At 39.6% G+C, this 24,528-nt stretch overlaps 1 protein-coding gene and 2 long non-coding RNA genes across 3 annotated transcripts; all 3 read left to right on the top strand.

The window, feature by feature from the left end:
• The first annotated feature begins 670 nt into the window (after window positions 1-670).
• On the top strand, window positions 671-12,538 carry LOC117515857 (kielin/chordin-like protein). The gene is made up of 4 exons (XM_034176613.1): window positions 671-1,133; window positions 1,355-1,454; window positions 2,482-2,570; window positions 12,443-12,538. Exons 1-4 carry the CDS (start codon window positions 1,131-1,133, stop codon window positions 12,536-12,538), a joined length of 288 nt encoding a protein of 95 aa, XP_034032504.1. The 5' UTR covers window positions 671-1,130.
• A 1,037-nt stretch (window positions 12,539-13,575) lies between these two features.
• On the top strand, window positions 13,576-14,755 carry LOC117515122. Its single transcript, XR_004562063.1, has 3 exons — window positions 13,576-13,591; window positions 14,370-14,549; window positions 14,634-14,755. It is a non-coding gene; the product is annotated as an uncharacterized LOC117515122 (long non-coding RNA).
• A 33-nt stretch (window positions 14,756-14,788) lies between these two features.
• LOC117515121 lies at window positions 14,789-17,994 on the top strand. The gene is made up of 2 exons (XR_004562062.1): window positions 14,789-14,932; window positions 17,586-17,994. It is a non-coding gene; the product is annotated as an uncharacterized LOC117515121 (long non-coding RNA).
• Window positions 17,995-24,528: the final 6,534 nt, after the last annotated feature.

The raw sequence follows: 24,528 nt of genomic DNA, 5'->3' as shown, positions 1-24,528 counted from the left end.
CTTGATAAATTAACTAAAAATATACAATCCAGCTTCCTGATGAAGTGGTGTAGAGGAGGATTTTCTTAAAAAGAAGACCTGAAAGTTCAGCTACAATTTGACAGAAAGTACATTTGAGATGAAAGCCTAGATTTGATGTTTTAGTGAAAGAAACTTTTGTATTTCTTCATAATTGATGTAAATAAAGTCCAAGACATATTCAGTGACTTGGAAATGTTCAGGTTTCCATCCCCTGACTTGTCAAAAGGAAACTGGCAATAAAACTGATTATTATTTACTGGCTTGATCAAGTTTTAGAGATTTGCTTTCAGTTTGAGTTTGAGATAATTTTAGAAATTTTTATTCTTTCTTTTCTTTTTTTTTGTATTTCTAGTATTTAAAATGGCATAAACAAATTAAAATGTGTGAAATTCCAAGTGTTCCAGTACCTTTGGAGGGCACAGTATCCCAACCTTATGATGAGTGTAGTAGAATGAGTGTGGTATTATTACTGTTTTGTTTAAGAATGTTTAATTTTCACTGTTGCTGCAGTTTGTGTCAAATCATAGTCACATTGTATATCATATTGATATGAAAATTCAGTAAGGTATATCTTCTATTACACATTCCAAATCTAAGGTGAAACTCTTCTAGTGTTTACTAAATATATTAAAAAAGAACAAAAAAACAGAGTAGAACCACTTAGGTGCCTGGTCTTGAGAACCAGGGATGGTAGGTTGAAAAGCTTTTTGATCCCATGGGAACTGTCCCTACCCACCTAAAAGGCTCTAGAATATGGACAGCATGTATATAAGTGACATTTATGTGACAGTTACTTTTGGTCCCTTAAATATTGGACACTACACACAAAAAGTGATGTACATGCTAGTATTCATCGGATTTGTATGGAATGATCCTCAGACCATTTGCACAACCTTATATTTAATATTTAAGTTCAGCTGTTATAAGTTCATGTATTTGTATATCAACAAATCCATTTGCTGGACTGATTTTATGTGTGTTAGTGTGTGTTTTAATCTGTGATCTGTGTGTTGTGTGTACTTTCTCTAGAGCCTCTCAGTAACTGCACAGCCACACTGATCGGTAACGAGGTCCTGGCTACCGATGACCCCTGTTTTACCTGCCAGTGCATGGTACCGTGACAACAATGCTGTTCTCGAAGAGAAACACATCTATTAGAAATGGCAAACACTATGAGACTTCTTTGACTTGAAAATGAAGGACTTCTATGAAACAGAACAATGAATTTTAATTTTATCCAGAAATCTCAGCACCCACAATCCTGCTCGTTGGCACAGATAATAAAATATGAGATAGTCTACAGTATATTGATCCCCTTGTGTCCCCAATGTAGGATTTTACGTGGACCTGCTTACACCAGAACTGCCTGCCGCTTACGTGTCCTCTTAATGAACAGTTCACCCCACCTGACTCATGCTGCCCTGTATGTCAAGGTAAGATAAACCCAGAGGCCATTTACTCCACACCAGAGTTCATCAACTCTGCTCCTGGACATCACCTGCCCTGTATGTTGTCCAACTCTTTCAATATTGATGCATTTAAAAGAGGACAAAGATCCATCTCTTTAACATGTTGATGCCTCCTGCTTACTGTATGGTTGTGAGAGTTGGTGGCTCACTTGTTACGTAGATATCTTTGGTATGATGTCTCCTCAGATGATCTTTGGGTGCTGCTGGAATGGCTTTTGTGTCAAATGAGCAGGTACTTGGGGAGACTAAGATGAGGACGGTCACCTGCATCATTAGGAAGTATCAGCTACAGCATCTTAGCCATGTGGCGCTTTTTTTGGTGCATGATCCAGCATGCAAGTGCAACAGATTTGAGGTCCATAGCCACTGGAAAAGGCCAAGGGGATGCTGTGTTTCACCTGGCTATAGTAAATGGATGGTTATTTTTGACACGTAGGGATGGACCTGTTGTCCACCTGGGTGGTTTCCAACTAGGCTTCAAGGTGGTTCTATGCTGTGGTGGATGTGGTGACATGTGGCACCTATTCAAGCTCCCAGACTTGGTAAAAAGCCATGTAACCAAGAATATGGAACTCTAACTCCTGCTAAGCCGATAGATGGATTTTGGTAACACTTTACACAAGGGTAGCACACAATACAAAGATGTACATGAAGGACAATAGTCCTGGTCCAACATTTTCAAGGAGATATAGTTGGATTTTTCTTGTTGCTTTCATGCATCATAACTGCCAATTACATGTATAAATAAACCTATTGAGTTCATCAGTAGACGTTGACCATTTTGTTAATTTAGGTGTTTCATCAAAAAAGACTTACCACCACTGAACATCCACCACCACCATTTACCTCCACTTCAAGCACCTAGTAAGGCATCATAAAGGGATAGTACGGAGGTTATCATTTGGGAGATTACTAACAGATTTTTACTTTTAACAGGAATTACCTGGAAAAAAAAAAACTGATGCATTTTATCCATTTTGTGTTCCTTCAGATTGTGTGATTGAAGGTCAGAATGGACGCGTGTCCAACGGCAGCACCTGGATGGACAGTGATGATGACTGTGTCACGTGCACCTGTAATGTGAGTCAGAAACATTTTCATTAATCATGCATCATTCCAGCAATTCTAAAATGTGTTTGTGCCTGTTTAAAAAAAGTTATGAAAAGATTAATGTACGACGGCATTTTAGGGTCACATTGAGGTTTTTTTTTAGACTTTGAGAATAAAGTCGGAATTTTATGAAAATAAAGCAGTAATTTTATATGAAAAAAAAATAAATTTTATGAGAAAAAAACTCATTATATTACGAAAATAAAGTTTGCATTTTATGAGAAAAAACTCATAATATTATGAGAATAAAGTCATAATATTACGAGAATAAAGTTGTAATTTTAGACAAAAAAAACTAGTAATATTACGAGAATAAAGTCATAATATTGCAGAATAAACTTGAATTCATTATGAGAATAAAGTTGTAATTTTACAAGAGAAAAACCCATCTCAAAATGAGATCTATGGAGCGCTTTGTTAAGTTGTACTTCAGTATTGGTTTTACAAATAAGGAAATACTTCATCTTTTGGCCCATCTGCACCACTTTATCATTAGTATCAGAACATTGAAAAGAATATGCAAGAAAATGTGTCTATTCCGGAGGAGGAACCACACGGACTTTGCCTTTAGTTCCGGCGATTAGTAGCTCCAGAAATCACCTCTTTCATGGAGGAGGAGATGGCTGGAACTGGCAGTCTGCAGGGTTATTGCTTCTCGTATAAATACAACTTATTCTTGTAATATTGTGACTTTATTCTCGTAATATTAGAGGTTTTTTTCTCATAAAATTGTGACTTTATTCTCATAATATCTTTACTTTATTCTCGCAATATTACCAGTTTTTTTAAATTACGACTTCATTCTCGTAATATTACCAGTTTTTTCTCATAAACTTACAACTTTATTCTTGTAATATGAATTTATTCTCGAAGTCTAAAAAAAAACCTTAATGTGGCCCTAAAGTGTCATATTAATGCAAGTAAAAGAGACTTTTGTAAAATATATTAAGAAAGCAAACCACCCTGGAGGTGCTGCCAATTAAAGCTACAAAGGTATACCATATAGTCCGTATTCTGTCTCGTCTAGAGTATTAGTAGAAACATGCATAAATTGTAATGGTCTATAAGTCACATTTATTTTTGAACAGTGGTGCTACCACTTCATGCAGCAAGAAGCAAAATTAATTTAATCAGTGTGCTATTTATTTACAATGCAGACTCCATGCTAGCAAGCATATATTTGTCTAATGATAAAGTTACAGTGTTCTGGTGTAAAAACAGCAAATGTAGCCAAGTATGCAAATTATTGATTCAAGGGAATTTATTTTTAAATGAATCATTTTGACTATTTTGAAAGTAGAGGGTAAACAATGTAAAAATCCATTGATGTGACACTGACCCATTTTGCCACATAACGTGGTAACTAAGCATAATGGGTTAAACAATTTATTTTTTAAATCCTACTAGCTCAATCAGTAATTTATGTGTTTAATTAAAATGGGAAGTACTTTAATTTTTAACCTCAGTACCAATTGAAATACAACCCCAATTCCAATGAAGTTGGGACATTGTGTAAAATGCAAATAAAATCAGAATACAATGATTTGCAAATCCTCTTCAACCTATATTCAATTGAATACACCACAAAGATAAGATATTTAATGTTCCAACTGATAGACATTTTTGTTTTTGTGCAAATATTTGCACATTTTGAAATGGATACCTGCAACACATTTCAAAAAAGTTGGGACAGTGGCAAAAGACTGCGAAACTTGATGAATGCTCAAAGAACACATGTTTGGAACATTCCACAGGTGAACAGGTTAATGGGAAACAGGTGACGGTATAAAAGGAGCATCCCCAAAAGGCTCAACCATTCACAAGCAAAGATGGGGTGAGGATCACCACTTTGTGAAGAACTGTGTGGAAAAAATAGTCCAACAGTGTCAGAACAATGTTTGTCAACGTTCAGTTGCAAGGAATTTAGGGATTACATCATCTACAATCCATAATATAATGAGAAGTTTCAGAGAATCTAGAGAACTTTCTACACGTAAGCAGCAAGGCCAAAAACCAACATTGAATGCCCGTGACCTTCGATCCCTCAGGTGGCACTGCATTAAAAACTAACATCATTGTGTAAAGGATTTTACCACATGGGCTGAGGAACACTTCAGAAAACCATTGTCAGTTAACACAGTTCGTCGCTAAATCTACAAGTGCAAGTTAAAACTCTACCATGCAAAGTGAAAGCCATACATCAACAACATCCAGAAATGCCACCGCCTTCTCTGGGCGCAAGCTCATTTGAAATAGACAGATGCAAAGTGGAAAAGTGTGGTGTTCTGATGAGTCCACATTACAAATTGTTTTTGGAAATCATGGACGTTGTGTCTTACATATCTGTGATGGCACCAACAATGCTGAAAGGTACATCCAGGTTTAGGAGCAACACATGCTGCCATCCAAGCAACGTCTTTTTCAGGGACGTCCCTGCTTATTTCAGCAAGACCTGTCGCCCATTCAAAATGTGTGGCGCATTATGAATCTCAAAATACAACAACGGGACTTCCGGGTGAGCGTTTCAAGATGGCGGTCTAATGTTTTGGTGGTCCTGATCAGATGTGAAAAAATCTCCACAAAACTCGATAAATTGATTATGTATGTGCCCAAAATGACATACACTCAACAGAAATATAAACGCAACACTTTTGGTTTTGCTCCCATTTTGTATGAGATGAACTCAAAGATCTAAAACTTTTTCCACATACACAATATCACCATTTCTCTCAAATATTGTTCACAAATCAGTCTAAATCTGTGATAGTGAGCACTTCTCCTTTGCTGAGATAATCCATCCCACCTCACAGGTGTGCCATATCAAGATGCTGATTAGACACCATGATTAGTGCACAGGTGTGCCTTAGACTGCCCACAATAAAAGGCCACTCTGAAAGGTGCAGTTTTATCACACAGCACAATGCCACAGATGTCGCAAGATTTGAGGGAGCGTGCAATTGGCATGCTGACAGCAGGAATGTCAACCAGAGCTGTTGCTCGTGTATTGAATGTTCATTTCTCTACCATAAGCCATCTCCAAAGTCGTTTCAGAGAATTTGGCAGTACATCCAACCAGCCTCACAACCGCAGACCACATGTAACCACACCAGCCCAGGACCTCCACATCCAGCATGTTCACCTCCAAGATTGTCTGAGACCAGCCACTCGGACAGCTGCTGAAACAATCGGTTTGCATAACCAAAGAATTTCTGTACAAACTGTCAGAAACCGTCTCAGGGAAGCTCATCTGCATGCTCGTCGTCCTCATCGGGGTCTCGACCTGACTCCAGTTCGTCGTCGTAACTGACTTGAGTGGGCAAATGCTCACATTCGCTGGCATTTGGCACGTTGGAGAGGTGTTCTCTTCATGGATGATGCGAAGGAGATGTGTTGCACTGCATGAGGCAAATGGTGGTCACACCAGATACTGACTGGTATCCCCCCCCCCCAATAAAACAAAACTGCACCTTTCAGAGTGGCCTTTTATTGTGGGCAGTCTAAGGCACACCTGTGCACTAATCATGGTGTCTAATCAGCATCTTGATATGGCACACCTGTGAGGTGGGATGGATTATCTCAGCAAAGGAGAAGTGCTCACTATCACAGATTTAGACTGGTTTGTCAACAATATTTGAGGGAAATGGTGATATTGTGTATGTGGAAAAAGTTTTAGATCTTTGAGTTCATCTCATACAAAATGGGAGCAAAACCAAAAGTGTTGCGTTTATATTTGTTGAGTATATTATGCGTGGGGTAGATCAAAGAAGAGACAAGGGGGTCCAAAAGCGACAGTCAGAGAAGACTACCAAACCAAGCACGATGCAGGCCAGCAGAGCCAGACGAGGGAAGCGAGCTATCTACCGCTAAAGCCATACAGAACTTATGCGGCAGTATAAAAGAATGCAAAACGACATCAACGCAATGAAAGGGATATCAAACAAGATTTGAACAATTTAAGGCTGAAGTGAACCAGAAGCTGGAGGAGGTCAGTGCGGATATTCGTAACCCAGAGTAAAGGCTCACTGAGACTGAACAGCGAGTGGACGAGCTCGAGACAGTGACGTGGATCTGAGAGACACACTGCTTTATTGTCTCAAACAACAAAAAACTCTCCAGGGCCAAAGTCACTGATTTAGAAGGGAGATCTCTCGGAAATAATTCTGTATTACGGTGTTAAAGAAGGAGCCGAAGGGAGCGCTATGCTAGCGTTCATTACAGCTTTTTAAAAGAGCAACTTTCCTTTAAGAAGACATGGATCTGCAGATACAGGAGCACACCGGTCACTTGGCCCCGAAACCCCGAGATAACACGATAACAGATCTATCCTGGTTAATTTTCCTCAGGTACGACATGAAAGAGAAGATATTAAAAGCGGCATGGGGAAAAAAAGATAACCTTTGAGGGCAACACGATCTCATTCGCGCACGACTTGCCGACGGAGGTAAACAACAAGCTTAAAGAATACAAACACATCAAGAGATCCTTAAAGAGAAAGATTCGTTTCAAACACCGTACCGGCTAAGATGAGGATCCATTGGGAAGAAGGTCCACGCGTGTACAAGGATGCAGCAGAGGCAGCTGAGGACATGAAGAAGAGGGGATACCCCGTGTAGGTGCCTGCGCCTGGTGCTGAGGACGAGCCTCCGCTTTCCCGAGGTGCACACTAGAATAAAGTGAACAGCTCGCACACGAACGTGCCGCGAGAAGCTCCGTGAATTTCAACGACAGCAAGTATAATTTTTTATAATGAGGCCTTTTTTTTTTCTTTTTTCTCACTAAGAAGATGCGGCTGTAACATGAAGGTACATAAGATGCTTTTACTTATGCATCTCTCTTGATTTTAAGATAAGGACAGAGTGACATACTAACTGCATGTTCTATTGCGTTCACACGTTCAATAATTGAAGACAGAACTGGCGACGTGTGCCATGACTGAAAAATCAAGATACACAGATACATATTGTTATTTTTTTATTTTTTTTTTATTAATTTGAGGTTGTTGTTTTTTTTTTTGACTCCCTGTCAATTAAACACATTAATGGTGATTAGGACTAATGGACAATTGTTGTTATGCTCAAAGGAGAAGGAACTTTGCTTCAGGTGGAGAAGGAGTCCCTATCTTGGATAGGACTGTTCCTCCTACAAGGTTGGAAAGGACGTAGTGGGTGGATAGGGCAGAACGAAGCCCTAAGGTTGGAAGTCTTTTTTTTTTCTTTTTTTTTACTTTATTGTTCTATGTTCTAATGGTTCTGTTCTTATTGTGATGTCGGCGTAGGTAAACAGGCATACTGGTATGACTAATAATAATTTTAGAGCAGCTTCATGGAACATAAACTGGCATGAACAGACCCTGTTAAGAGGGAGTAGAGTAATGTCCAAAATAAAAAGGGAGAAAATTCAAATTATGTTTCTTCAGGAGACTCATTTGTCCCAAACAGAACACGAGAAATTAAAAAATTTGGATTTAGAAATACTTATTACAGTTCTTTTAAATCAGGTCACAAAAGAGTGGTTGCGGTACTAATACATAATTCCCTACATTTTGAATTTATTAAACAAAAATGGGACAGTGAAGGCAGGTATATATTGGTTCAGGGGAAAGTAGAGGGTAAATTGACTACTCTTCTCTCCGATTTATTTTCCACCACACTATGATCAGCATTTTGGAAAAAATTCTAGAATAATATCTTCAGAGTCACAGGGTATATTAATATGGCAGGTGACTTTAATACAATATTGAATAAAATGATACATCTAATAATAAGAGGATAGTCACACCACAAAGTAAATTGTTAAGGAAGGGCTGGATGACCTACATTTACTGGATGTATGGCGGGAGATGCATCCAACGGAAAAAGATTTTACCTACTTTTCCCCCCCTCACGCAGTATACTCACGGATAGATCTCTTCCTGGTATTCAGGAATGATAGACATGGAATAGAAAGCTGTGATATAGGTACTAGGGATATATCAGACCATTCACCAATCTATTTAACGCTTCATTCGGATATAAGACCTAAAAGACAATATGGAGACTAAATACAAGTTATTAAATAATAAAACATGTATAAAAGAGGTTAAAGCAGAAATAGAAAACTTTTTGCAATTAAATGACAATGAACAAGTCAATCCTAATATTTTATGGGACACTTTGAAAGCTGTTATAAGAGGGAAATTATATCACTGAGTACAGCTATTAAGAGAGCAAAAGAAAAACAGCTTAATGATCTGGAAATACATTAAAAAGCTTGGAAAGTGAACATATTAGGAATCAATCTAGTCAGACCCTTGAATTAATTCGACAGGTAAGGACAAAAATTTAGATATTCATAAAGAAGAGGAAGAAAAGAAATATAAATTTTTGAAACAGACATATTACAAAACAGGACCAAAGGCAACAAAATTACTTGCTAGGAAAATTCGATAAAAAACAAATGCAGCAATCAGTATGCGCAATAGTTGACCCCAAAACGGAACTAGAAAACAATTTAGAAGGAATCGATAAAGCATTTCAAACATTTAAGATATTATATACATAACCTGAACAAAGTAATCTAGAAGATGTTAAAATATTTTTAATCATTAGATTTACCATCAATTGGAGAAACTCAGAATGAAAGTTTAACTAAACCAATAGATATGAAGGAACTGAAGATGATGTTAAGAAAACTAAAAAACAATAAACACCAGGTACAGACGGCCTGCCAGCCGAGTGGTATAAAATGTTTGAAGAATTATTACGGTATTATTAAAATCATGAATTGGACGCTAGTGAAAATGACCACACCACCATCATGGACAGAGGCGATTATAACAGTAATACTAAGGAAGGCAAGGATAAAATACTGTGCAGTTCGTATAGGCCAATATCAATTCTAAATCAGATTACAAATTATATGCATCTATAATATCCAGTAGACTGAACTCATTTGTCCCAGACTTGATTGAGGAGGATCAGACCGGTTTTGTCAGTGGCCGACAAACTCAAGATAGCATAAGACGTTCTCTTCATATAATTCACAGTATTCAGGCAAACAAGGAGAAAGCAGTACTTGGTTAGTTTAGATGCTGAAAAAGCCTTTGACTGTGTTAGCTGGGAATATTTATTCTTAGTCTTGAAGCTGATTTGGTTTTTCTGAAAGTTCAATTAATAGTATTAGGACACTATACTCAGCACCTACAGCAAGAATTAAGATAAATGGACAGTTTAACAGACCGAATAAATCTGGAGAGATCTACCAGTCAGGGCTGTCCATTATCCCTAGTTTATTCGCCCTATACATAGAGCCACTAGCCCAGGCTATAAGAGGAAATAATAATATCAAGGCATAGAAATAAATTCAAGAGAACACAAAATAGCGTTATACGCTGATGATGTTCTTTTATACCTCTCTAATCCAGAACAATCCATTCGGCCCTTCTAGACTTACTAGACATATTTGTACTTATTCAGGATATAAATTAAATATAGGTAAAACCCAAATTATGACTTTAAGTATTCCCCTTCAAAGAGATTATAAATAAAATCACAGTTGATTGGTCTAAGAAAGCAATTAGATATTTGGGTGTGTGGCTCACCCACAACCCAGGTGACTTGTATAGGAAAAACTTTGACAATGTAAATAGGAGGATTAAAGAAGAGTTCACACAATGGGCAACATATATATTTGATTTTAGTGCAAGAATTGAGGTGATAAAGAGTCAGTGTTGCCTAGATTATTATACTTATTTATGTCATTGTCCAACAAATATCCAGATTGTTTGGATAAGGACAAAAAACCTAGAGTTAAAATACAGTACACAGCTGATGATCAAAAAAGAAAGAGGAAGATTTTCCTCCCAAGTCCTATATGACCTACTATCTTGCGGCTCAACTTAAAACAGTTATACAGTGGTGTTACGATGCTTGTGAGGCTAGATGGGAGGAAATAGAAAGAAATGTGGAAATATTCCAGTAGCAACACTTTGATTGGCGATCAGAAACTAACCAGAAGCATTTCAACAGGAGGGTAAAATCCGCTGTTTCCTTACACTATCGACTGGTTTGGGGGTGGTGAAAAAACTAATATGACCAGATAAGAGTTTAGATGGGCTGCATTTGACTCAGAGTTCAAAACCTAATCAAATGATTCAGCTTTTAAAACTGGGTCCTATAAAGGTATAACTGCATATTGTGAACTATTTAAATAAGAATGCCATACCGAGTTTCCAAAACCTGCAGGCAGAAATTTAATATAGAAAACAGAGGATTTTTTTAGGTATTTACAATTATGTCAATATATATTTCAAAAGTAGTGAAAGTGTCAGAAAATAATGGGATAATTCATCTGGTTATACAAGCTTACCATAATCAATGTAAATCGATCATTTCTAAACTCTATCAAGGCTTGTTGAATGGAAACTGCAAATCAACAGATTATGTTAAAAAAGATGGGGAGAAAGAACTAAATATGGATATTTCAGATGAACAGTGGGACAATATGTGTGAATCTGCAATGTCTTCCTCAAATTACTGGAGAGAGTTTGTTGGAAAAGTTTGGTCCGATTTTTCATAACTCCAAAGCAACAACAAGGGAGAAACGTGGGTGCTGTTAAGTGTTGGAGAGGTTGCGGGGACAAAGAGGCCAACCACACTCACATTTTCTGGTCCTGTCCAAAATTTACTGGATTTTGGAGTGGTGTGTTAAAGTGGAAATAGAACGGATTTTGGGTTTAGAATTGCAGCAACCCATTTTGACATTATTGCTAGGAGATCTCCCTGAGGAAATGTCAATAATGATACTATTTAAATCTTTGGTGTGCTGCAGCCAAAAAAACAATTACCCAAAAAATGGCTTCTGCCAGACCCTCCAAAGCTGGAGGACTGGCTGAAAAGAGTTGAAGAAACTCACAAAATGGAGAGATTAACATTTATGCTCAGACTGCAGCCAAATCTTATGTAACAAAGTGGGGAATGGACTAAATTACAGGAAACTGATGTGTGGCTGGTCTCAAGTTCCTCTGAATATTAAATTCATTGCTGCTCTTATACCTGTTACTTAAATGCTTATTATAGGACTGATTTGATTTAGTAGCCGACTGTTATATTGTTATTGTTATATTATTGTTATAGTGTTTTGTGGTGTGTGTATAATTAAGTGAAAAATTCAATAAAACTAAGTGTCAAAAAAAAAAAAAAAATACAACAACGGAGACCCCGGACTGTTTAACAACTGAATTTGTACATCAAGCAAGAATGGGAAAGAATTCCACCTACAAAGGTTCATAATTAGTGTCTTCAGTTCCCAAAAGCTTATTGAGTGTTGTTAGAAGAAAAGGTGATGTACACAGTGGTAAACACACCTCAGCGTTTTTGAAATGTGTTGCAGGCATCCATTTCAAATTGAGCAAATATTTGCACAAAAATAAAGTTTATCAGTTTGAACATTAAATAGCTTTGTGGTGTATTCAATGAATATAGGGTTGAAGAGGATTTGCAAATCATTGTATTCTGTTTTTATTTGCATTTTACACAACGTCCCAACGTCATTGGAACTGGGGCTGTAGTCCTTTGTCACCATTTTTCCTTTTTTTAAGGCCATAACTCAATCAGTTTAGGTTGAAGATGATACAAATCTTTATGATCAGACAAATAATGATTTGCTTTTCATCATGACTGGAACATTTAAATTTTGAACCCCCTGTATAAATTCTTCATTCACTCCTACCTGGCTATCGTGACCACTCTGGGAACATTGTAGCATAGGCCCTGGAGACCAAACCGTAAATGTCCTTTTGCCACCTTCTGTGATAACAATTAAGTCCAATTGGTTATTTGTACTGTTTGTGTTGGTATCATCAGATGGGCTACATCGAGTGCAGCATTGAAGAGTGTTTACCTGCAGTTTGTCCGGATGGCCAAAAACAAGTGAAAATTCCGGGGAAAATGCTGTCATGAATGCCGAGGTATCACATCTTGACGGCACAGTGTTTGTGCACTGATTGTATCCCCGTGGGTTCTGATGCATTTTGTGTTGCAGAAACTGGAGTGTCGTGTCTCACCAGGGAACAGTGTATCAGTCTAATGAACAGTGGGATGTGGACGAGTGCACCAGCTGTACATGTGTGTTTGGAGACGTGCACTGTCACAGTGAACGCTGCCCTCCCCTCACCTGTGCAACCGTCAGTATACAAACACACTCTTTACTCAGTGTTACATCACAGACTGAGATGTTCCCATGATGCCTTAGTGTGCTGAAACTCACCAATCTGCAGAGATACAGTAAATATCTGACACTTATTATTGGTCTTTAAAGTCCTCAGTCTCTCCTGAATTCCTCGTTTGACCCACCATGTGTCTGTAGGTGTATTTTTTGACTAGCATGGTGTCTGTGGGTGGGTGTGTGCACCTCTCAGGATGAAATGCTGGCAGTTGTTCCAGGATTGTGTTGCCCGCATTGCCTTCCTCATCCGGCCACTTGTGTTGCCTTTGGAGACCCTCATTATCGCACCTTCGATGGGCGCATGCTGCACTTCCAGGGCTCATGCACTTACATCCTGGCAGAAGATTGTGAGGGTTGGAGACTTCAGGTGAGCTGATAAACACGGTTTTGAATAGAACCGATCAAATGTCAACACCACACACAGAACCACATATTATAGTAACATTGAATCATATAGAATTATGTGGAAAGTATGTGGTTATACAGCATCCACGCTACTAACAGATGATCGTGGGCGCAAAGGAGTGTCCTGGACTAAAGAGGTGACTGTATTTATTGGAGATGTCACGGTGCAGCTGCTCCAGGATTGGGTTGTGAAGGTTTGTGTTTCAAACTCCCATACATTTATTTTTGTGGTCAAGGTGATGTTAGAACTGAAGTCAGATATTTTTTTTGTATTTATGTTCAGGGGAAGACGAGGTTGTGACTTTGCCATTCCTTAGAGAACCTTACATCTACATAGAGCGCCAAACCAACACCATCTTACTCAACACAACCTCGGTCTGAAGGTAAAGTCAGATTTTCTGTGACTTCCTCTCTGCCGTAGAGTTTGTTTTTTTTGCCCGAGGCCATCAAATATGGACATCAGGTATTGGGAAGGCTTTGCGTCCATCCGTCCGTCTATCTGTCTGTCTGTGGTCATCATAAGTCCAGTCCTACACTGAAAAAAGAGAATAGTTTAACCAACTTTAAAAAGCATTACAATTCGTAAAAACCTGAATGAATTAAGTTGTATGAACTTAAGTTTGTAAATTAACTTACAAACCATTTACCTCTGGGTAAAACCTGAATGAATTAAGTTGTATGAACCTAAGTTTGTAAGTTAACTTACAAACTTAGGTTCATACAACTTAATTCAAACCTCTGTTTCGTTTGTGTCATATATTATGTAAAAATCTAGTGAGACATAAAGACTTTTAAACTGAAAATATTGTTTTTGGAACCTGATAACACCTATGCAGTCATTTACAAGACATTTTGCAGGTGTTAGCGTGCATGCTAACTTCTGCTAACTCAAAGCTGACTTCCTATGGAGTTAAATTTGTCTCATTAATAACTGCAAATGCACAGATGGTGATCTACAAATATTCCTTAATTTGCACAACATGAACAAATGATGATTTGATTTGAACATTTACAAACTGTACGTAAGATAATAGGATCTTAATAATTAATTAAACAACTGCAAATCATAAATAATGCAATGCTCATACGGCCGAGGGTATTTTAGCATTGCATTATGTTTTTAATCTGTCAGCAGTTAATACGTCCTCTGGTTTTCCTTAGGTGTTGTGGAGCGGTCGCTCACACTTAGAAGTGAGTGTGCCGGGCTCATATAAGGGCCACACCTGTGGCCTCTGTGGAAACTTCAACAACTACCATCAGGATGACCTTCAAATGCCCAGCGGACAACTCAGCCCATCAGAAGCTGAATTTGGCAACAGCTGGATGGTAAAACAAACAGAAGTCTGAAAATCAATGAATAAATAAATAAATGAAGGAAAGTTTGTGTAAAAATCAACATATAAAGGCATATCTGTAAACATTTAGGTCACAAATGGTAGTCATTCTCACTCATCGTGTCACCCCGGTGAGGAGGTCGATCCCTGTAAGGATGCAGGCTACCAGGCCAGGAAGAGTGCCAATGCCCGTTGTAAGGTCCTTAAATCTGCACGTTTAAGCCGTGCCATCGCGTGGTACCCCTGAGCCGTGGTTTGCAGCCTGCGTGTACGACCTTTGTGCTTGCGGGGCCAATACGGAAGAGTGTCTGTGTGATACACTGGAGGCCTACGTTAGTCAGTGCAGAGAAGCCGGAGTCATCCTGCAGTGGAGGAGTCCATCACTGTGTGGTGAGTAAAAAAAAAAAAAGCACATTTAAACAAAACACTGTTGATGCCATGTTCTAATTGTAAGTCATAAGTTGCAAATGGGAATGGTGTCACACAACATCGCAAGTCGTAAAACAAACTGGAGGGCCTCCATGAAAGCCTCATTGTGCTTTGCTCTTTTGGAGTACAGAGCAAAAAAACTATGTGGACCACCAAGAGTCCTCATGGAACAGTACAGGGTAGAGAGACTATGTTGGTCTTTTAGTCTACTGCTGGATTTGTGGACCAGTGTAGCCAGTTAGGGCCATTAGCAGCATCTACGGGGTTAGCCAATATTAGCAGCACCAGTTGATAAACAACATATTACATGGCATTTTACACATAAAATCACCAAAGCAACATGTCCACAGACAGCAGGAGGTCAAAAATCTGTGTAGCACTTCTTAAATTGGACACACACACGCATAAAAGAAGTGACAAAAAAACAACAACACTAGAGCACTGTAGAGGGCAAGCCTCTGCCGATACTAGTTTCTAATATCACAAAATTTTACCTTGGTAAAAATTTTCAAGGTCAAAGTCCTGTTAGAAGTGGCTTTTCATAAGCTCAATTAGATGCGTTTAAACGTCAGGAGTCTGTATTTAGTTCATGCACTTGAATCAAAGTTTTTGTGAGGTTGTCAGGTTTTTTTTTTCCTACTTTTTCGGTTTCTAAATCTTTTTCAAATAATATTCACAGAACATTGGTTATCTCTGCTATGCACAATTTATCATAGCTTTTTGGCACTTGGTTTCTGACTGATAACTGGAAGATAACAAATGCATAAAATTGGAACCTCCATCCTATTTTAGGTGGTGTAGGTAAATCCAGAAAAATGATGTGATTGAGACACTTTTGATTGAGACATAATGCAAAATGTACACCAAATGGGCTTTTCAATATTAAATTAAAAAATCCACAATCCGGATCAGATCCGGAACAAAATTTGTCAGGCGATAGTGAGTTCCAGTCTGCACCTCACTTTCAAATATGAGAGTGATTGGGGCATGTTTAATTAAGATATAATTCATTTTCTTTCTTTGTTGTAAGTTTTTTTGTTGTTGTTGTTTTGGACTGTGTGTGCTGAATAAATTCATTCATTCATTCAAAAAAAGAGTCAGTCTCAGACGCGCTGCTGTTGCGCTCTGATTGTTCTCCATCTTTTATTATGAAATAATGCTGAATTTATGTGGAAATGATTGTTGTACAAAAGTTTCAGATACCTGTCACTGAGATATATGATGACTGGAGTGCAGTTTTAAGCAGAATCGCCTGCACAGTGAAGGCAGGGGGGACCAATTGTTAGAGGGGACCGTTCGGTCAGACCACCGGATCAAAGTTTGGCAGTCGATAAAGGATAATGCAGAGCTATGAATTTTTGAAAAAAACATTCAATATTAAAGGATAGGGATTTTTCCTGACTTTAACCTTTGACCTATGACCTTGAAAATTTAATCAGTTCATGCTTATCAGGATATGAATCCTTCATTAAAAAATCTCATTACACTATATGAAAAATTGTAGGCTCCATGGGCTGTTCACAAACAGACAAACACGCAGTGGTGAAAATATTACCTCATCCAACTTAGTTGGCAAAGGTAAAAGCAACAGCTTTCACTCACTGTCGTTGCCTGGGGCAGCCATCTTGAATTGTGAACTTGGGGTCTTGGGTGTTTGAATGAGCTGACCACTTGGAGTTACGACTTAAGGTGCACTTACACTAGCTTGCCTTTGTTTCACGCAATAGCACGAATGTCGTCGTGACGATCCCACCCACTATGTTCCCAGCTGGACACTGTTCTTTGTTCTACCGGCTGCCACACGCTCTGTGCTGGTAGCTGCATATATAAAATAATTATTTTGTGGCAGATTAATCATTTTTTTCTGTAAATTAGCCGTTGAAAACGGCTCTAGTCACTTCCTGAATCAGAGGAGGCTGCAGCTGGAGCCATTCGCGCGCGCATGCGCGCCTACCGCGCCTAACAAGCTTCAGAAGGCATTTAGAGCCATCTAAAAAGGTAATTATTTGTCTTGTTTACATTGCTTTGGCTTGATAAAACAGTTGCATGTTCTTTCCTTCTTGTCTGCAGCTGTTAAAGTATGTTTATAACAGATTTAACTTCTTGTTATAATCCTTCAGACGAGCTGCGTTCTGATGCGATCCGCTGAAGTCACCACTCGCTCTGTTCGCTTCTTGTTTACTCCATTTGACGAGCTACACGTCATGTTGAGATTAGATCGCGCCACATAGCATGACATTCGAGCGTGAAAGATTTTTTGAACATTTAAAAATTCTATGTGCGCAATAGCATGCACTGGCACCCCAGTCTGCACCAGTTAAAGACGGGTTTACTCTCCACCATGACGTCTTGAAGCAAAGGCATGCTCATGTAAGTGCACCTTTCAGGTGATTTTCTCATTGAAAATTCCTACACATAACCGGTTATGATTGCACCTTCTGGCTGCAAGTAGAACCCACCACAATATCTGCAAAAATTTACGATCTTACTGCCAAACATTGTGTGTTCCTTACAGTCACTAGTAGAGGTCCAAAGCACATCAGGATGAATCCCTGGTGCTTTTTAATTCACTGTTTTTGTCTTTTGTCTCACTCTTTGTTGCTGTCTCTCACAGCTGTGGGCTGTCCGGTGGAGAGAGGCTTTGTGTTTGACGAGTGCGGTCCACCATGTCCCGTCACCTGCTTTAATGTCGATGTGCCACTGGGGGTGATAGAGAGCCACTGTTTTAAACCGTGTGTTCCCGGTTGCCAGTGTCCTGCTGGTTTAGTTCTACACAACAACTACTGCATTCATCCAGAAAAGTGTCCCAAGATCATACACGACAATGCCTCATAATCCAGGAACATTTTGAGCACTTCAGCGGATACGTATACTGCCAAATAAGCTGCAATCTACCCAAGGACTACAGGAACATTCTGGCTTGTCCTGTAGATGCTACATACTGTACTTAATAAAGTGGAATCCTTGTCTTTTTTTTGTGGACACACAGTGATGGATTATAGTGGTCATGGGCCCCTTGGCTTCACTTGTGTGTTGACCGTTAAAGGTCCATGAAAATAATCAGAAAATGCAGGTGAATACTGTCAAAATATTACAAACTGCACTTCCTTCCACTTGACGTACTTTTTAAAACATATACAAGTATGTAAAATGATCAATCTTCATAAAACAGTTTTCAGAGATGGCCTTAAAATAATGTGCACAATTTTTAGTTTTTTGCTTTAATGAACATAAAAAAGTTGCATTGTCCACAGGCCAGTCAGTTCCCATAATGCCATGGGACAGGTGTTGTGTTTGCAATGGCTGACATTTGTTTTTAGCTATTAGCTAGTCCATTTACTATTTTGTTATATCGTGTGTGCTCTTTGTGTTTGTGTTATTACTATATTGTTCTTATGGCCCTAATTATAAAATTCCAGAAGTATTTTTGTAAAAAACAAACTTTCTGGAAACTAAATTTCCATTTTTATGAAATTGCGTTTATAAATAACAAATAAAACCACATTTTATGCAAGTGTCACTTCTTTTGTCAACCTTGTACTGACACAGATGCCTGTCAGTTTTTTAGAGGCACCACTTTTAAGACTACAGTAAGCTTTTTGACTTAATTTGGTGGCTGTCTTTTTGAGCTCACCATCATCTAACATTTCACTCTGTTCTTAGTAGCTGGAGAGTTGTGTTACAATTATTAAGGAATCATACTTCTCAGAGTCCCTGGGAAACCTATGCCAGGGTACTAGAAAGGAGACAGAATGTTACTCGAACCTCATATTCAGGAGGAGGAATATGGGTTCCATCCTGGTCATGGAACGGTGGACCAGCTCTTTACCCTCGCAAGGATATAAGAAAGGTCTTGGGATTAGGACCAACCACTGTGCATGTGTTTGGTGGACTTGGAAAAGGCATACAACTGGGTCTCTCAAGGTGTCCTGTGGGACCGTTGTGTGACTATCCGAGAAATTGTGGAAGAGGTGGACATCAGCACTTTTTCGGCACATTCCACTGTGACAGAAGATTTTTCCATGAAAAGAGTTGCAGCAAAATTCATCGGCACAAAGCTGATGGTGCAGCAAAAGCGCCTCCGTGATGAAGCCTCACAGGACATGTTGTGACATGCCCAGCTCTTGCACCATTCGGAAGATTCAAACGGCTTTCGGTGGCTTTTCAGTCATGTGACTATCTGAGAAACTGTGGACAAGGTGATGGCAGCATCATGCTGTAAAGATGTTTCTCAATGGCACAAAGAGCGGCATGTGGGAGACTAGTCAGGATTGAGGGAAAGATGAATGGCAGCAATGTAAAATGCTACTGATCCTAGCCAAATGGAAAACTAGTGTGACCATAGGACCTTTGTGGCCGGGACAGCAGTGGGATCGAACCCCGGACTGCTTGCACTAAAGACCAGAGCTCTACCAGGTAGGACCTTTGTGGCTGGGACGACGGTGGGATCGAACCCCGGACTGCTCGCACTAAAGACCAGAACTCTACCAGGTCAGTCAAAGGGGAATTCCCTGTTAGCCGAGCTAGCGGGAAAATCTTTTAAATCCGGACTTTACCTTGCTACACTAGTGAAAGATCAGTCAGAAAAGATGAGAGAAAAATGTCTTTTTTTTTTCCCCCGTCTGCATATATAGTAATGGTAAATGCCACACTGGCAGAACCATTTATGAACATTAATGCACATATATGCAATTTATTCTTGTAAGACAGAAGGTATGTGGCGCGTGAGTGAACGTGGTGTGTGTTTGTGTGTGTGTGAGAGAGAGACCCCCATCCGCCCTTCCTGATCAGCCTTCACATCCTACTCAAAGTCAACTGACAACTTCTATCAGGAAGGGCCGACACCAAAACAACACGAAGACAGACAAGAACGAACGACAAGTGGTGAAGGCAGTAACTGAAGTGAGACAACGAGGAGACAGGGCCTCAACTATACAACCTACCAGGACAAACAACCACACATGAACAAACAGTGACAACAACAGTCTGTTGTCTAATTAGTGAGCATCCATACCCTAATCTAGGACACCAGAGTGTTAATCCCCTTGAGAGCACCAAAAACCGAATTGTGGTGACGGCCACAAACACACAACCATCCATCCACACACAGAGACCCAGATCACAGCTAAATATCCGATCACTACTGTGGCTGGTGTGTTGGGGCTAAGACTAAAGTACAGAACCTTTCCATATGACATGGACCACTCTGGCGCGTCAAAGCCATACGGCCGGCCGCGAGCGATGACGGCAACGGGACCAGGACATGGGGCCCCAGGAGAAACCAGGACAAAAGGGCAGCGGAAGGGCACAGGGGCTGTCAGGGCTCGTGATGGACTGACACAGGAAACAAGTGGAGACCAATGCAGACTCTCAGACATGGCTGGTTGTGATGAATAATAGGCTTTATCTTGAAACCAGGCATTGGGTTCGGTACACAGGTAGTCAGACATGGAAGCAGAGGTATCAGACATGGTACAGGCTGGGATGTGATCCATAAACTAGGCAGGGTTCGTTCACACGGCGTCAAGGTATATAGCAGGCAAAACAAGGTCAAAGTCAAAATACAGGCAGAGTTCAGGATACGGCAAGGCGGAGGTCGGAGCACAAAAGTAAAGTCAAAACACACGAGCAACACTGAACAAGAAAGAGAGGAGAGAAAGTGCACAAAGTCAACAATCAGGCCATGAGCTGTGGAACTGTGAGGGTTTTGAAGAGAGCAAACTAAGGTTGATGTGAAGCAGGTGTGTGGAAAGAGGTGTGGTGAAGTGAACAAAGAGGAGAGAAGCAAGGCAAGAGTGTGCAGGAAGGCAAAACAAAAGTGGTGCAAAACAAGATAAGTAGGTGACAGAAGAACTAACAGAATAACGTGATGTGTTCTAGACAAACAATAATGCGTGAGCAAAACAAAAAGGGGCAGAACTAAGAAATACTGTGACTAGTCTAAAGAGGGCAGAGACAAATGACTAACTAGAAAATAAATGATAAGCAAACAAAACCAGAGGTTATAGAAAAGCACAATAAATAACAAACAGAACTTAACCTGATAAGAAACACTACAAGATAAATAACCAAAACCTGAGACTAAAGCATAAAACAATAAATGTGATAAACAGAACAAAACTAAGAATAAAACAACTAAAGGGACCAAGAGTGAAAGCAAAACAATAAGCAGTAAAGTAAAACAATAAATGTGGTAAGCAAATGATACACAGAGAACAAATCAAACAAAACCAATTACAACCGAAGCATGACCATGAAAACTGGACGTGACAGAACACAGAAGGCTCAGAGCATAGAAGATAAACAGGGTCAAGAACAATACCAGCAGGGCTAAAAGGGCCAGATCATGACAGGGGCCAGGAAGGGCAGCCCCCAGAGCAACCGGGGAAGACGACAAACCAACGGCAGCGCCGGAATGCACCCCCGACACCACCACCACCCCCACGGAGGCACAGGGAGCAGCCCCATACCCAAGGGAAGCACACAGGGCGCCAGCACAGCCCATCAATGGGGCGGGGGGGCCCAGAACCACACCACCAGGACCACGGCCCCCGAAGGCGGGAGCGAGCGGCGGCAAGGACGGGGGGCATAGGAGCCACTGCAACCAAATCCAAAACATGGGCAGGGACCACCGAGCCATACAAGGGCGGGGCCCGGCCCCCAGACAAGAGGCGAGGCTCAACCCCTGGGGCCAGGAAGCACAAGGCCCCCACGACACACAAAGCTCCCCCCAGTGCAGCCAGAGGACCCCTCCAAACTCCCCCCAGCAGTTAAGTGGTTAATATTGATTGATTGTTTATCTTTCCAATTCAGCAAAATTGTTTTTTTTTTTGGTTTTTTTGCAATAGTCAGTGCTACAAGTATAGTTTTAGACTGTTTAGTTGGTAGTTCAATAATTGTAGTGTCTCCAAGTAAACATAAATGAGGAACTAAGGGAATTCTATATCCCGAGATGGAGGACAATTTTTCAGTGACTTTTGACCAAAAACACTGGACAGGTGAGCAGAGCCAAAGAGCATGATAATAGGTATCAGTGGTGTTTAGTTCACACTCTGAACAAACATCAGAGTCTGAGAAGCCCACTTTATACATCTTATATTGTGTAATGTGTGTTCTATAAAGAATTTTGTATTGGATGAGTTGTAAGTTGGTATTTTTTGTCATTGAAAATGTATTTTTACACATTTGTGTCCAGTGGTCAGGGTCAGAGGTGAGAAGGAAAACCATCCCCCCCCATTTTAAGCTGGGTAAATGTAAAGTAGTGTCCACGCATGATATTAACTTATATACCTTACACAAACTTTTCTTTATTGGGAGGAGGTTCTTGATGTCTGTCACTAATATTGGTGGTTCTGGCAGGCACTGATGCGGCTGGATTTTTGACATCACTGCATGCTTTACTTGATGGTAATGAATAAAATTTCCTCCTATAATTCCAAACCTCTGCATCAAGTTGTTAAATGGTATAAACCTGTTATTTTGAAATAGGTGATGAAGGTGTGTGATTCCTTTCTGTTCCCATGTGCTGACATGAAGAGTTGCTTTATTGATCTTAAAGTCTGGGTTGTGTAAAATAGGAGCCTCTATACAGATTTCCATTTGTGAGTTTGTAATTTCTAAGGTTTTGCACCAGGGAGTCAGAGTGGAAGAAATCAATGGATTTTTAAAACATTTATAGCATTTAATGGAAGTAGTAATAAAGGGTAAATCTGAGAGTATGATGTTGTTACATTCTAACTGTTCTAATTCAATCCAGGACCTGTGGACTGGATCGGGATGAATCCATTTAATCAAATATTGTATCTGGTCAGCCAGATAATAATGTAGAAAATTTGATGCTTCCAGACCCCCTTGAGATTTATTTTTCTGAAGAGTAGCTAGACTTATTTTTCCAGTAAAACTTTGAAATGGCCTAATCTAAAGTCTAAAACCATTTGACTGTGGGTTTGAATGGAATCATTGAAAAAAAGTAATTCATTTGTGGTAATATTTTCATTTTGATAGTTGCAATCCGTCCTAATAAGGAGATGGGGAGGTTGTTCCATCGTTTCAAATCATTACAGATTTTGTCAGTGAGTGGGGTGAAGTTCAAATGGGTCAGCTCTCCTAATTTAGAAGAGATGTTTATGTCTAGGTACTTAATATTGCCAGTGGGAAAGGTATAGTGTGGATCTTGAGGTGAAGGATTCCATGAATCCTCAGTTAAAGGAAGTATCATCTATTTTGACCAGTTAATAGAGTAATCTGATAGTTGTGAGAAAGTAGTGATCAGTTTAAATATTTCTTGTAGTGATTTTGAGGGTTCTTGGAGATATAGTATGATATCATCAGCATATACAGTAAATTGATTTTATCGTCAGACATTGAAGAGTTGATACCCTTGGTGTTGACATTCTGCCATATTGCAGCTGCAAGTGGTTCGATAAATATTGCAAATAATAGTGGTGAGAGTAGGCAGCCTTGTCTTGTCCTTCTTTGCAAAGTGAAACTGAGAGGTAATGGCATTAGTTGTGACTGTGGCCTTTGGTGAGTTATATAGAGTTGTGATCCAATGAATAAATGATTCTCCAAAGCCAAATTTATGAAGGACTATAATAAGAAAACTCCAACTGACTCTATCAAAGGTTTTTTCTGCATCCAGTGACACCACTATTGCCTTTGTATTGCTACGCTGTGATTTGTCAATGAGACTGAGAAGTCTTCTGACATTATTGGTAGATTGTCTACCCTTAATAAACCCAGTTTGGTCCTTATGTATTATTGATGGCAATATTTTTTCTAAGCGGGATGCCAATGCCTTAGCAATGATTTTTACATCAGTATTTATTACAGTTTTTATTGATTGCTTTGACCTGTTTGAAGAAACTGGTAACCTCTCAGTCTTCATCATCACTCTCTCAGCAGAGCAAAAAACACCTCTTGCAAATGAGTTAACCCATTGTCATTGGTTTGACACGCTTCCCCCACCCTTTTGCAAATCAGTTAACGCAGATGTCATTCAAGCAGTCCAAACTCCATTGCTTTAGCTGTGGTAACCAAACAGAAACCATATGTTCCCATCTCTTAGAAACGTCTTGACCAGTATGAAATCACTGGAGCACCTGTTTGACACTGCTTCACACAACTTTTCAATTTGCAATCAGTCTGCAGGCTTAAAAGGTGCCATGTTGTGTGTTGTAACTTGCAAGCATGGATGGTCTAAGGCACATGGGAGTGAGAGTAAGAGGTAGAGGGCTCAGGGGAAGAGGAGTCCGAGGAAGAGGAGTCTGTGTGTGAGGTGGAGGTGTAGCTGGAAGGGCTCAAGTCACAGATGAAATTCGGGCAACTGTGATTGATCATGTGGTAAATCATGGTCTTTCACTTAGAGAGGCTGGACAAAGAGTCCAACCTGTTCTCAATAGAAACATATTTGCATCCATTGTCAGAGTTTTTCGACTGGAGAACAGGTAATGTTGCTTATACAGTATATACAGTATATACAGATATATCCGTAGTGATATACAGTATTTCATGTAATTTCTTCCACATTTCATGTATTCTTTATAGAATCGAAAGGC

This window comes from Thalassophryne amazonica, chromosome 8 (genome assembly GCF_902500255.1).
Source record: "Thalassophryne amazonica chromosome 8, fThaAma1.1, whole genome shotgun sequence".
NCBI lineage: Eukaryota > Metazoa > Chordata > Actinopteri > Batrachoidiformes > Batrachoididae > Thalassophryne > Thalassophryne amazonica.
Note: the sequence above shows the minus strand (reverse complement) of the source record. Positions and strands in the feature narration are given on the sequence as shown.

Coding starts and splice junctions, on each gene's coding strand:
- LOC117515857 (XM_034176613.1), top strand. Junction 1,455..2,481: donor ATGCTGCCCTGTATGTCAAG/GTAAGATAAACC, acceptor GTGTTCCTTCAG/ATTGTGTGATTGAAGGTCAG. Junction 2,571..12,442: donor GTGTCACGTGCACCTGTAAT/GTGAGTCAGAAA, acceptor TGGTATCATCAG/ATGGGCTACATCGAGTGCAG.